General features: G+C 36.2%; 1 protein-coding gene across 1 annotated transcript; it reads left to right on the top strand.

Moving 5' to 3' along the window:
- Positions 1-225: 225 nt before the first annotated feature.
- LOC129268978 (PRAME family member 8-like) lies at positions 226-14,003 on the top strand. The gene is made up of 6 exons (XM_064105153.1): positions 226-623; positions 3,989-4,281; positions 5,668-5,789; positions 8,230-8,334; positions 8,954-9,132; positions 11,707-14,003. The coding sequence occupies exons 2-6, from the start codon at positions 3,992-3,994 to the stop codon at positions 12,538-12,540; spliced, it is 1,530 nt and encodes a 509-aa protein (XP_063961223.1). The 5' UTR covers positions 226-623; positions 3,989-3,991; the 3' UTR covers positions 12,541-14,003.
- The last annotated feature ends 751 nt before the right edge of the window (positions 14,004-14,754 follow it).

The following is a 14,754-nucleotide window of genomic DNA, read 5'->3' as shown; positions in this document are numbered from 1 at the left end:
GTGCTAGTTTCAGTGCAGTACAAAGATAGTTTTATTGGAATTTGAGTAAAGTGTGAATTTTGAAAATATTTCATGCTACAAATGTATTGCCTTAAATTCTTCCAAAAAGTCATTGAAATATATCTCAAATATATTCAAATAAAAATAGAAAAGTGCTAAAGTATTAAAGTAAAAACGATAGTGATAGATCGAGATGTTTTTTTTTGCTAATAAAGACTAACTATCGGGACTTTCCCCTTGTAGTGACTTTGAGCCACCATTGAGCTGCATTGAGCGCGAAACGTGACTGCAGTATAAATTTGATAATTGATGTTACAAGACAAGACTACTGTAGTAGTATAGACAAGAAAGAAACTTTTCATCCTCTCAAAGAAGGCTCCAAGTCAAAGCAGTGGCAAAAATAGTAATTTTGACTGGGTGCCAACACACCACAAGCGGAAGAAGGGACAGAAGCCGCAATACGATACACAGTTGAAAATAATTTAAGGTTATCAATACTCCAATATACGAGAAATAGCTAACCGCAGCTAGCACTAGCAACACGCAGTACTTTTAGGCTAGCCATGGTAGCTGCGTAGTGAAGTTCAGTGGAACAACTGACAAATCAGAGGAACTAACCCTTGGTGAGAAGCTTTCTGATTCTCCCTCTCTCTCATTCTAACGTTAATTATGATTTTACTGTCCAACTCTAGTAACATTAAACTTACAATTAAGGCAACGTTATTCCTTCTCTTAATTAAGTTAAAGCCACTCCAACAAAAAGTTGAGTTGACTGAAAAGAGAAAAATCAAACAACCATAACGCTGAAAATTTCATCAAAATCGGATGTAAAATAAGTAAGTTATTACATTTTAAAGTTTCGCTTAATTTCACAAAACATAATACATGAACATACCGGTTGGTATATGCAAATGGGCAAATGATGACATCACTCACTATTTCTTTTTGTATTTTATCATATGAAATATTCTAATTTTCTCCCCATTGTCCTGTGAAACAAAGTTTTATTCCTCCACCATTGTTTAACATTTTATGGTTCAGTCAAGTTGGTCCTTATTGTCAAATCTGTAAAAATTGAAATATTGTAGGCCTATAATTCAAACAATACAAAACAAAGAAATACTTCTACGACGATACTCAGCCGGATCCATAAGTGAGGAATGAGTGAGATACATCATCGATTCTCTCATTTGCACTTGACTAAATTGTGAATATAACTATTTTGTGAAACATTATAAAAACTTCAAAATGTCATAACTTTCCCATTTTACATTTGATTTTGATGAAATTTTCAGCATTATGCTTGTCTGATTTTTCTCTATTGATTCAAATCAACATTTTTCTGAGGTGGACTTGACCTTTAGGTTGGCCGGATCACGTCCTGGTGGGTCAGCATCAAACTGGAACTTCACTGGTTCACATCTCCAATACTTGTCCACGTCCAGTCCATTCTCGAAGGTGTATAGACACTGGGTGCATCAACTAAATCACTGAGACAATTCAATGGTTTTCTCATTCTCATGTAAAATCTACTCTGGAAGAAGAGTTAAATACCTGCAGGATCTCTTACTCAGCCTCAGCCAAAGCAAGTCTCAGCAGAACACCCCCCCCCCCCCAGCATATCCCTGACAGAAATAGACCTATTTATAGGTCTACTAAACTTAAAGGCCCGTATTCTGAAGTCGGGTTTAACTTAAACTCAGGTTTAAAGTTAGCCAATTGTTACATAATCACTATACGGTAGAGATATCATATTTCAGCTCACTTGGCTCTCAAATCATTCATAATTGTCTAGGAAGTATACATAGATTATTGTCTTCACCATCGATGAATCAGGAAAGAGCGCAGAAAACATAAGAAACGTACAACTTAAAAAAAAATTGATACTTTTGGTCTACTAAACTTAAAGGCCTGTATTCTGAAATCAGGTTTAACTAAAAGTCAGGTTTAAAGTTAGCCAATTGTTACATAATCACTATACGGTAGAGATATCATATTTCAGCTCACTTGGCTCTCAAATCATTCATAATTGTCTAGGAAGTATATATAGATTATTGTCTTCATCATCGATGAATCAGGAAAGAGCACAGTAAACATAAGAAACGTACAACTTAAAAAAAAAATTATATTTTGGTCTACTAAACTTAAAGGCCCGTATTCTGAAGTCAGGTTTAACTTAAACTCAGGTTTAAAGTTAGCCAATTGTTACATAATCACTATACGGTAGAGATATCATATTTCAGCTCACTTGGCTCTCAAATCATTCATAATTGTCTAGGAAGTATATATAGATTATTGTCTTCACCATCGATGAATCAGGAAAGAGCACAGTAAACATAAGAAACGTACAACTTAAAAAAAAATTGATACTTTTGGTCTACTAAACTTAAAGGCCCGTATTCTGAAATCAGGTTTAACTTAAACTCGGGTTTAAAGTTAGCCAATTGTTACATAATCACTATACGGTAGAGATATCATATTTCAGCTCACTTGGCTCTCAAATCATTCATAATTGTCTAGGAAGTACATGTATATATAGATTATTGTCTTCACCATCGATGAATCAGGAAAGAGCACAGAAAACATAAGAAACGTACAACTTAAAAAAAAATTGATACTTTTGGTCTACTAAACTTAAAGGCCCGTATTCTGAAATCAGGTTTAACTAAAACTCAGGTTTAAAGTTAGCCAATTGTTACATAATCACTATACGGTAGAGATATCATATTTCAGCTCACTTGGCTCTCAAATCATTCATAATTGTCTAGGATCGAAGTATAGATTATTGTCTTCACCATCGATGAATCAAGGAAGAGCACAGTAAACATAAGAAACGTACAACTTATTAAAAAAAATGATACTTTTGGCCTCCCATACTTAAACCACAACTTTAAACCCGAGTTTAAGTTAAACCCGACTTCAGAATACGGGCCATAGTAACTAAAGTTAGTCTGGACCCAGCAGATCTCTGAATAGGGAAATTTTGGAAAGGCATTGTCTTATCTTCAGGACTGTTGATGCCCCACGTCTAATGTTCATTATTATGGCAAGATTTGTTCATTATTTACCATCATAAATGGCAAATCTTTTTTCTTTTTTTTATTTTCGAGGTGAAAGGCAATCGTTTTCTAACGTTATTCATCTTTTACATTATAATTTGGAGCAGGTTATTCATTTCTTATTCTATCTTCTGAATTAAAATGGGCATGTTGTTCTATGACTGTTCAGTGACTGGCATAAATCTAGTGAATTTTGAGTGTCATGGTAAAAACAAACAAAATTAAGGGGGGAAAGAAAACTTTCGAGTTTTGTACATAGGATTAGGAGGTAGATCTAAAGGCGACCGCAAACCTTACGATTGGTCTGCGACCTGATTGCAGAATAAAATGTAGTAGAATTTGATGCTAATATTGAGACTTGGAATATCTTACTGTGTAATGTTCTAAATCATCGTACGAATACCTATGTTCAAATCTGTGACTATGCTATCATCCTTCTTAGAATAAAAGCGAATTTAATATCTAGTCGTAATGACGTCATAGCAGTCGTACGATTGGCTATGATTTGAAACTAATTTGGCCTTTACTCCAAAATAAAGGCTTGTAATCTTTCAAAATGGTTATATTAGTATTCTTTCATTTAATTTTAACCTCAAATAAAATGATATGTTCCATTCACATTTTCAGAAAATGAGCAAATTGAGATTACCGGTAGTTCCAAAATCGGATCGCGAACAGTCGTAAGGTGTGCGGTGGCCTTAAGGCTTTATGTTTAGGCCTAACTTTTTATGCTTTGGGCCATGAACTCTTCTGTGCTGAATTATTTTCAGGGAGGGAAACAATAGATTGTTTGAGCATGAAATGCAAAGTTCACGTAGTATCGATTGTGCATTAATTGGTGCAAAGTAAATTATGTTAAAAAGGGTTAAGGTAAGAATTAAATCAAATTTTTGTGATTGTTTGGGTCTATACTTTTCATAATTTTGTAGGTGATGGCACATTGCCTGTTCAAAGCCCGCTCACTTGCTGAAAAAGAATCCATGCTGAAAGATGAGATAGTAAGAGGAACTACCCGCACTCTTTCCCTCGTCGATGCTTCTTCTCTGGTAGTGACTGGGAACCTGAACCTGACCTTGTATGCTCTCAAGGTCATTCCGCGTCATTTGTATCCTGTATTATTGGCTGCAAGTTTACGGAGGGGTCTGTTCGTTTCTACGAAGGCCATCATTGGTTCCTGGCCATTTGCATCACTCAACTTTCCAGCCCTTCATAATTATTCTGAGTAAGTGGTCTTTAGGTGATGCTATATTTATTCATTTTTTGTTTATTTGATGGGTTTTATTTTTTGGCAATTAGACAACAGGGAGGGGGGGTAATATGTAGAGTTACTGTACATGACCCAGATATTTTGTTATAATAGACCTGCTTTTCTTTTTTCTTCTTCCTCTTTTTCTATTTTTCACTGCATGAAGCCCGCTTGCAAATCATGGGGGGGGGGGGGCAGTCACCCCCTAAAACCAGAGAGTGTTTCCAATAATTATCATTTTGGGCACATTCTAAAAGGGAAAGTCACCCTTACAGGTTGGTTTTTGTAGAACAGAAAAAGGGGAAGTACCTTGTCAAAAGTCTATTTCCTGCACTCTCCATTGTTTTGTCTATGATCAAATATGAGGGATGGTAATGGAAAGCTGCTTGCGGGATTCCTGTGCCAAAGTTCTGACTTTTGACAAGGTACACTGTACCTCAATGAAAGTGACAAAATTTCAGAACACAGATTATTTTTCAAAATTTTCAGTTGCTGATTTCACAAGGGGAGCTGCTCCCCATAGGTCCTATATAATTGCTTTTTGTTAATATTTCCTTGAAAGTGTAATATGAAATAGTATCAGTGAGTTATTTATTAAATGCTATGCATGTGTAAAATTATATTATTATTTTTGAATTATCATTTATGGAATGGTGGTACTGTTTTCACAAAACTGAAAGATTGAAGAATTCATAACTCTGTTATTCTTTGGTAAATATTGAACAAATCTTGGTTTTCTGTTTTTATTACAAAGCAAAACAAAATAATGTTTTTTATCACTCACCAAAACCAAATTTATATGGACATGAATTCCCATTTAGATGCACACATTCATATTATCCAGTTATTTGCCTTTTAGAGTCAAATAAAAAACATCAGTATTGCCAATAAGATGCAGACAGATCCAGTGTGTTAATTGAGCCCCTGAGCCATTTCATTGAATGAAATATTTTACAGAAAGTTAGAAACTTTCATGTTCCTGTATATTCTGTCTTATTAGTATTACTTTGAATCAGTATACCAGGGGCCCGTTGCATAAAACTTTTAACCTGAGAAAACTCAGGTTGTTTTTACCAGAGTTTTTGCCCTGTGTTAAAGTCAATGGCAGAAATCAGACTAACCTTAGTTTTCAGTTTTTACCAGAGTTTTCTCAGGTAAAAAGTTTTATGCAACAGGCCCCAGGGGGAAAAATTACGCGGGGACCTGGGGCGATTTTGCCCTCGAAATGCTCAAAAGCAACCCTGGAAAATCCCCATTCATTGAAGTTTTAAAGCTTACCCAATGCTGCAGATTTAGGCAGTACATATAAGTTGTGAAAAGTAGCCCCTCGTAAATAAAAATGAAATAATTTTTTGCTTGCAGTATTCTCAGTATCCAACAAGCCGATGAACAGCATGATCATCCAGCTCTAGCTGCTGCTATCGCCATATCGGAGCAGAAAGATTGCAGAATCAAAGATATTGACCTCACCTCTCTCAACATTAGTAAGTTTTAAAGCACAGATTCTCATAGGATTTGTGTATGAGTGACCACCATGGGCATGTAAATGATACATCAACTTCATTTACACTGGTTGAAAGTATAGTTTGAGCAAGATCCAACAGCACCATAACACTAGCCATATGTAATAAATTGATCTTCATTGTGAAATGAAACATTGGTCCACCCCTGTGTTTAGTTGACATCTCGTAAGGTTTAGCCCCACTGGCGGATCCAGGGGGGGGGGCACAGCCGGCCCATGCCGTGCCCCCCCCCCCCTTTGTAATGTATAAATGCTGTTAAAACAGAAGTGTGACCCCCCTACCCCCTTTTTTTTTTTGCTTGTCAAATGTATAAAATCCTGGATCCTCCTCTGTTTGGCCCCAACCTGGTGGGTGTTTCATAAAGCTGTTCGTAAGATAAGAACGACTTTAAGAACGACTTTAAGAACGACTGGTGATCCTTTCTTTTGGTAAATGGTATACACCTTAGGCGATGGTTTAGCGCGTAAGAAAGGATCACCAGTCGTTCTTAATGTCGCTCTTAACTTACGAACAGCTTTATGAAACGGCCCCCTGGTGGGATGACCCAATAGATAAAAGCAGTAGCTGATCCCAGATTTTGTGTGTAACACAAATGGTACCCTATATATGATTGATTCCGTCAGGCTTGAACAAGTGAGAAACTTCATTTATGGGGCATTGTGATGATATTCCATCAGAACAAATAAATTTAATGCATTCAATAGGTATTTGTTACACATGGTAGAAATTTATTTCTCCTTATTCCTTGAACCCTTTCATGGAATCTGTATTTCATCACCATTTCTGTTTCTTAATATGAAGAGCTCACTTGCAAAAGGGGTTAGGTCCATTTTTCATCAAATGTGATTTTTATGTCTCAATGTATAGATTTATAGTAGCTCTATAAGATGATACCAAAGAAAAGTTGAAATTCCTATTAAAAAGTGAACTAAAATGGCCAAGAAATATCACCCTTTTTTTTCAAAAGGGGTTAGGTCCACACATAATTTTTTTGGAAAAGAATATCTTAAAAAATATGAAGACAGGTAGATTTCTTTTATACCCAATTTTATGTTCTCATGGTAGGGTAACATGAAAATTCAGTTTCGCATAAGAATATTGCAATATGGGAGAATAAAAAAAAAAGGTTTTCTTGGAGTGGACCTCACTCCTTTTGCATCAAATCTCTTCTGAAAAACTCATTTGTCAAAAGAGGTTAGGTCCATTTTTTATAAATTTTATTGTTTTCTGTCTCTAAACCTCTAAATTTTTACTCACTCTGATGATACCAAATAAAAATTGAAATTCAAATGAAAACGTGAATAAATGTGGCAAAGAAATATCACTTTTTTAATCAAAAGAGATTTAATTCATTTCAGTTACCTTGGAACAGGGGTTAGGTCCACAATGGTAATTTTTTTTAAATATATGGAAAAAAATGAAGATTCTTTTATACCCAATTTTATGTTCACATGACGGGATAGCACATCATGACAATTTAGTTTCTCATAAGAATATTGCAATAAGTGAGAATAAAAAACATGGTTTTTCTTGGAATGGTCAAAAGTGGACCTAACCCCTTTTGCAACTAATCTTTTCATATATAGTCTTATACAGTAATATACTGCAAATTTTCTTTATTCATTTTGATGTTGTGTACCGTATTTATATATCTTTTCCTATATTAATGTTCTATAAATTTTATTAATGCATTCTGGCCCTGGGTTCTTGTAGCTTGGTCGAGGAGGGGAGGCTTTCGGGTCACAGTTAACAAGTTAGCTTTTCCCAGACCCAGGCAGCTATTAAAGCTTCATGTACCCATCCTCGGTTCTGTTTTTATAGCGGTATCATTAATGTATGAAATATGATTGCCGAATTGATAATAAATATAATAAATTTATATTATTCATCTTCACTCATTTCTATTCACATTTACTTCTGATTATACGACTCCCACGAATGTTCTGTAATCTGATTGGTCCAAATCGGATCACATGATATTTAGCGAATTGTACTTGCACTCTGACGTCATACCAAATGTACTGTCCTGCACTCTGACGTCAGAATGCAGGATAGTGCGAGGTCTGGAATTATCTAGAATTATCTAGAATTTAGATCAAATATAGCATTTCGGGCAACTCGGTAACAAGGGGGAGGGGCAGGTGTATAAAACAAACAATGCACACATTCTTGTGCATAGAGGACCTAAATAATGAACTCTGCTCGACTCGCCAAATAGATATACCGCACTTGGTCCTTCGGACCTTCGTGCGGTATATCCATTGGCTCTTCTCGCACATGGTTCATTATTTGGCCCTGCATGCACGCGCTTATGTTCATTATTTGTATATTATACCCCCATCTGACCTTTTCTCTCTTTAATGTTCTTTTCACCCCTCTCTCTCTCCCTGTCTTTCTGTAGGTGACAGAACCAATGATTTGTTCTTGAATACCTTGCTCAAGGGGAGACAAGCTGAAACACAGGAATCAAAATGTGAGAAGCAACACAGGAGAGCATTTTCAAGAGGTAACCTACTAAAATTTCTCCCTCGTAATTTTTCTTCTTGTGAAAAAGTCCTGAACTTTTACTTGAACTGTATTCATCTGCTCATAAAGAAGAACAAGATCAGTCATCAAAATTGATTTGTGAAAGAGAAGATCGGATGCATTTCTGGAACAAAGGCATTTTGCACATTCCTTTGTTAAGTAGGGGTCTTTTTTGTCATAGTATGAGCATCATGTGATTTATAGCACATTTCATTGTATGATCGGTGCAGGAACATCACACAATATACGACCATCGTACAATCAGCACATGGGCATGGTACATTGTAATGACATCCTACACAATTTGCACTGGGTTATCATACGATCAGCACAAGGTCATTTTACGATCTCGGAACAGCCTCTGTACAGGCCCTTAATAACCCCCAACTCATGAAATCATGATGAAATGATGTAAACGCAAATATCTTAGCCTGTGGCCCTTTGTGATGCCACTAAAAAAATTGTACTTATCCATCAAACGACGATTGCACCAAATGTTAATGAAGCGTTTGCTTTTGATTTCGGTACTGTTTATGTTTCATGTAAGGTATTGATTTATGTCTTTATATGGCTGTGTTTCAAATCGTTACATAATGCAGAGCACAAAGAACTCAGGATTCTGATGAGCTCGAGGGTAACCGGTCAAGGAATCAAGGCCTTCTTCAAGAAGAGGAGCCAACTCAAGGCTGTCAATATACGTGTTCGTAACAAGAGACTCTGGGTAGACCAATGTGGGACAGAACTGGTTGAGAGAGTCTTGACTTTTGTTGACAAAGAGGTGAGCCTATGGACATGAATAATTTTGGATAGCGGGTAGTTCAACTTTGTTAGAAGAATCAGAATGGGATACCGGGCCCCGTCTTACAAAGAGTTACGATTGATCCAATCAATCGTAACTCTATGGAAATCCATCAGTGTCATAATTTTTCTGCAGGAAATTTGCAAAATGTCCTTCTTGTAAACAAAGGAGAACACACCATATTGCCAAGAAATCAATGAATTTATGGATATACATTCATGTCTAGAAATTTTTGTGAACAAACATGCATTTCATATGTTGACTTTGCTGGCTTTCCATAGTTGCTATTGATCGGATCAATTGCAACTCTTTCTAAGACTGGCCCCAGAAGTATTCCATGAGTTAAGGAATATTGCACAGATTGAGGATCATGAGAACAATCTTGGGCCTATTGAATGGACATTTTCATATATATAATGAGTGGAGAAAAGCCATGAAATATAATAATTTTTTACAATTATCACTATTCATTTGAGCCAGTGCACAGCAACTTTTCTACATAAGCCTAAGCATGGGAGCACATTAGCAGACCTGCCAGCCAGTACGTTTTAGCCGTATTTAGTACGTTTTTGCAACTAAAATACGGCAGTACGTTTTTTCTTTTAAAAATACGTTTTTTGTATTAAAAAAAAAAAAAAAAAAAAATCATCTCTATATGTCTCTATTTCATAAAACGTACACAAATATGGTTATTAGATCAATGTAATTTCAGGTAACTTGTTTTTTTTTTCAATCATTTTGTAAAACCAGGGTGAGATATACACAAGTTTCAATGGTTTTTTTTTTCATCTGCAAGAGCAGTGCGCATTTTAGCTTGCATGCAGGTTGAGCGCCGTGATGGGCGAGTGCGCCCAGCATTTTATTATGAAATACACTTTTTTGGGGGAAAATACAGTTTTTTGTATCACAGAATACAGTTTTTCATTCCCAGAGGTTGGCAGGTCTGCATTAGATTTTAGTACAATTTGCAATATGCTCTATTATCACCCGTATCAGACATCTGAGCTGGTAATTTACAAAACCGTATTGCCCTACATTTTCTGAATACGTAGGAAGGGATAGGTATATTGTGTGTATTTTGCTCGGTCTCTGTGCACGTATTGACTTTGCATGCAGAGACAATGCAAAATATACCTTTGTATATTCCCTGGTCCTACATCCTGGCATTTGAGGATGCGTAGAAAGAGATACGCTTCATAATGATCCGCGCAGCAACAATATACTTCATAATAAAGACAACACTGGATCCGGGTGCTGGATTTGCGTCCCTAATGATACGATCTTATAATTACAATTATCACCCGTATCAGACATCTGAGCTGGTCATTTACAAAACCGTATTTCCCTGTATTTTATTATTATCAGGAAGGGATAGGTATATTGTTTGTATTTTCCTCGGTCTCAATGCACGTATTGACTTTGCATGCAGAGACGACGCAAAATATACCTTTGTATTTTCCCTGGTCTAGATCTCACATCCGGGCCTTTGCATGAGGATGCGAATGAAGTGATACGCTTCATAATGTTCCGCGCACCAACGATCTACGTCATAATAAAGACAACGCTGGATCTGGGCGCTTGCAAGTACGTCATAATGGTAAAGTGCAGAGCCTATATAGACACTGATAAGTGATATTATCATGACACAACATAACTCTATTCTTAAAAGATATCACCGTTATCATGATTTTTGCTCTAGATATCTGATTTGGATGATAATAAAAATATTGACTGCCCTTCTTTCGGGGAACATCAAACATATTGCCCTTAAAAGACCCATATTGCCCTCGTCTAAAGACTCGGGCCAATATGATTCTTTTGCTGGCAATATATGTGATGTTCCCCTCAAGACCAGTCAATATTATATAAGTATGTCATAATGGTTAAGTGCAGAGCCTGGCCCCTGGTATAAACATGACACAGTAGAACCACATTCTTGGAAGAAATATCTCAATTTTCATGATTTTTGCTATAGATGTCTGATTTGGATGATAAAAATATTGACTGGCTCTTCCTTTGGGGAACGTCAAATATATTGCCCTCAAAGAACCGTGTTGCCCTATTCTAAAGACTTGGGCCAATATGATTATTTTGTGGGCAATATATTTGATGTTCCCTTCAAAGCCTGTCAATATTATACAAATATTGCATGGGCAAATCATGCCAATCAAAATATGAGTTTTTGATATACTGTGAGAAGGCTCTGTATGTAGATAATAATGAAAATTATCAGTTAAAAGGTATTTTTCTGAGGAGATACTGTCCAACGTCTCCATCAAAGGGGTATGAGAGTTTCAGACATATGATGATATTAGTATACAAATAATTTACATCATTGAAGGTATTAGTAAGAATTACATTTAAGAAGTACCTTTGAAAAGGTTCTAGCACGCATGAGACATGCTGTAGCTTACTGCATTTTGACAGTTCCAAAGGAGTTTGAGAATTCAGACCTGTATGATTGCGGTCAAACATGGTCTCATATTGAATGACAATATTAACCATTTTAACCATGCACTCTTACTAAATTATTTTTTCTCTTATGATTCGCAGGGAACAACCGAGCTTAACTTGAGCTACAACAGCCTTAGAAATGAGGGTCTTCGAAGGATCTTGCCATTTATTCAGCAGTTTCCAGCACTTACCGTACTCTGTCTCCAGTACAATACTTTGAACTTGACAAAAGATCATGACAACTCGGTAGTGACCAATTTATCATCTACATTGCAACATCTTCCCCGTTTGAGGTACCTCAACTTAACTGCGAATCGTATAACCAGGAAATTAGCAGAAATACTGAGACTAATGGAGCAGCCATTGATTCTCCTTGATGTGACCTGCTGCATGCTATCTAAAGAAGATATTGCTTATCTCGCTGGGTCCTGTCATTGTCAAGGTCTGCAGCATCTGCTCTTGAGGGACAACTATGACTTTGGGCGCAACTGGGACGCAGCTGAGAGACTCCTCCGGAACGTTGCCGACAACCTGGTAGAGCTTGATTTAGAACACTGCAACCTTGGTCAAATTCAAGGTTTCGCCGCACAGCTTGCCACTCTGGCGCCAAGATTCAAATGCTTGAGGTCTCTGGAGATCCAGCGGAATTTCTTAAGAGCTAGGGATCAGATCAATGTGGTTGTGGAATATGGTAACTGCCCTTCAATGGAGATGCTTCGATTGTCTTTCCCAGTCCAAGAGGATGATGTTTTTGTTGTGGAAGATGAAGGCAGGACTGATCCGGAATGGTTTGAGAATGTTTGCAGGAAAAGGAAAGCTGAAACTAGGCACCATCAATCAAGCAGTACTGATTGTAAACAAATAAATGTCTTTGTATATCAAGAAGACTTTGTATCCCATTCAGCTGAAACACAATTTACATTTTCAATTTGATAATTGATATGTCACAGCATTGGAGATGTTCTGCATATTTCTGGAATCCCTAAAAACCATTAAGATATAAAGTTTGAGTGACATTCATCATTCCAAAGATTCAAATTCTGAAATATACGTACGGTAATTGGTATTCTAGGAAATTTTGTATCCTATTTAACTGAAATATAATTTCCATTTTCAATTGAATAATTGACGCGTCACTGAATTACAGGTGTAAGCTTTCTGTTTCTGAATTTCCTAAAAATAAATCATTAGGACATTGTGATTCATGTGAAGTTTATTATCCCAAAGATTAAAAATTCTGGAATGTATGTAATTTGAATTTGTATATCAAGAAGATCTTGTATTCCTTCCAACTGATAATTAATTTCATTTTCAATTTGACAATTGACTCATCACCAAATTGCTGATGTTATTTTTGCATATCTTTAAATCCCTAAAAAAGAAATCAGATACATTAACGTTACATGGTAATGTCGGGGATGATCATTGTTCCTAAGGTTCAAATTCTCTGAAGGTTTCTTATTCTGAAACATGGAAATCACATATACGAAGATGTTGATTAGTTTGAAAATGAAAAGGTTTTGTTTATCCCCCAAATAAGGGATTTTTTTATTTTGAAGTTTCATTATTAAAACGTGATAATAAAATTAGTCTTTATTCTGAAGGTACAATACTCTAAAAAAAGAAATAAAGTTTACTGGTTTGAAGGCTTGATAGTCCAATGAAATAAAATGAGATTTATATTCAACTTTATGAACCCTACTTAATTTTTTTTTAAATCATCATACCTTTTTTTTTTGGAGGATTGAACCTTCGGATTCATGAACCTTATTTTATTTTGGATTAACGAACCTTAGGTATATGGAATCTTCAGAATGGTAACATTTTGCAATTTAACAAGCTGTAACCAGTAATTTTTGGAACATATTTTACTTTAATTGCTTGATTCAAATTTTATGATGGGTTCAAGGATGTAGCCAATAGTGAGTGTTTATGCAAGTCACATGTTCATGCTTCGCAACCTTCAAATTATCCATCTTTGGGTATGGCACTGGTCAATTTGGGTGCATCATTTTCCCCATATAATTAGAAATATAATTCTTTCAGAGAAAAGGCTATGGCAAAGATGATATTGTGCTTACCGTAAGCGTGCATTCTGGATATGCCTGTGTTGTTATAATAGAAATTCGATGTGTCATCGTCACCATAATCATCATTATGATCTTCATCATTAACATCATCATCATCTCCATCATCATCATCGTCACCACCATCATCATCAATGAATCCCTAATTTGACACCTATCATGAACACACTAAAACGTCATGTCATTCACATTTTGATGTAATGAAACCTTGACTTCAAACAACGAGTCAAGGGGTCATTTATTTATTATGTAATTCTTAATGTCACAAAGTTAAAAATAAATTCATGTCAGTCACATCAGTCGCAACAATTATTAATTCCCGAAAGCATTCTCATTTATTGTATGATTGTTTGATGCAACATTAATAATAATATTCAGCATTTATATAGCGCTTAATACATCGGAACGACGTCTCTAAGCGCTTTACAGACATATTATTACCCCGGTCATCGGATCCTTGCATGCCCGCATACAATGTATGCACCTTCTCCACTCCCTGGGGAGCATTCCAACAAGAGTTCCAAGACTCAATTGCTAGGCATACTACATATAGGCTTTCACATCCTACCGGGTACCCATTTAACACCTGGGTGGAGAGTGGCAAAGTGTGGATTAACGCCTTGCCAAAGGACGCTAGGCCATGGTGGGATTCGAACACACGACCCTCTGATTACAAGGCGAGAGTCAGAACCGCTACACCACAACGCTTCCACATTGACTAGTGTATAGATGCACATGCATGACAGAGTAAAGGCAATGGAAATAGAGTTTAACAAAAAGTAGTTTGGAGGATGGTGTCTTAATTCACTAGAAAATCACATTCCAAGCTAGCCTGTGTAAAAATACTGTTCATTTTGACTGAGTGGAATTTGTGCAGTGCCCTTTTAAAGTTTGGTCAGTTTCATTTTGAACCCAGTTTAAATCCTATACTTTCAGAGTTATGACATTTAGCTTAGCCTTGGTTGTAAAAAAAAAGGCAAGTCCCTAAACTTAGTTCCAATACTAACTAACATAACCTATATACAAGAGACGGACGGAAAACGAAATTAATATACATAAT

This window comes from Lytechinus pictus, chromosome 10, assembly GCF_037042905.1.
Source record: "Lytechinus pictus isolate F3 Inbred chromosome 10, Lp3.0, whole genome shotgun sequence".
NCBI lineage: Eukaryota > Metazoa > Echinodermata > Echinoidea > Temnopleuroida > Toxopneustidae > Lytechinus > Lytechinus pictus.
This window is presented reverse-complemented; position numbering and strand designations above follow the sequence as displayed.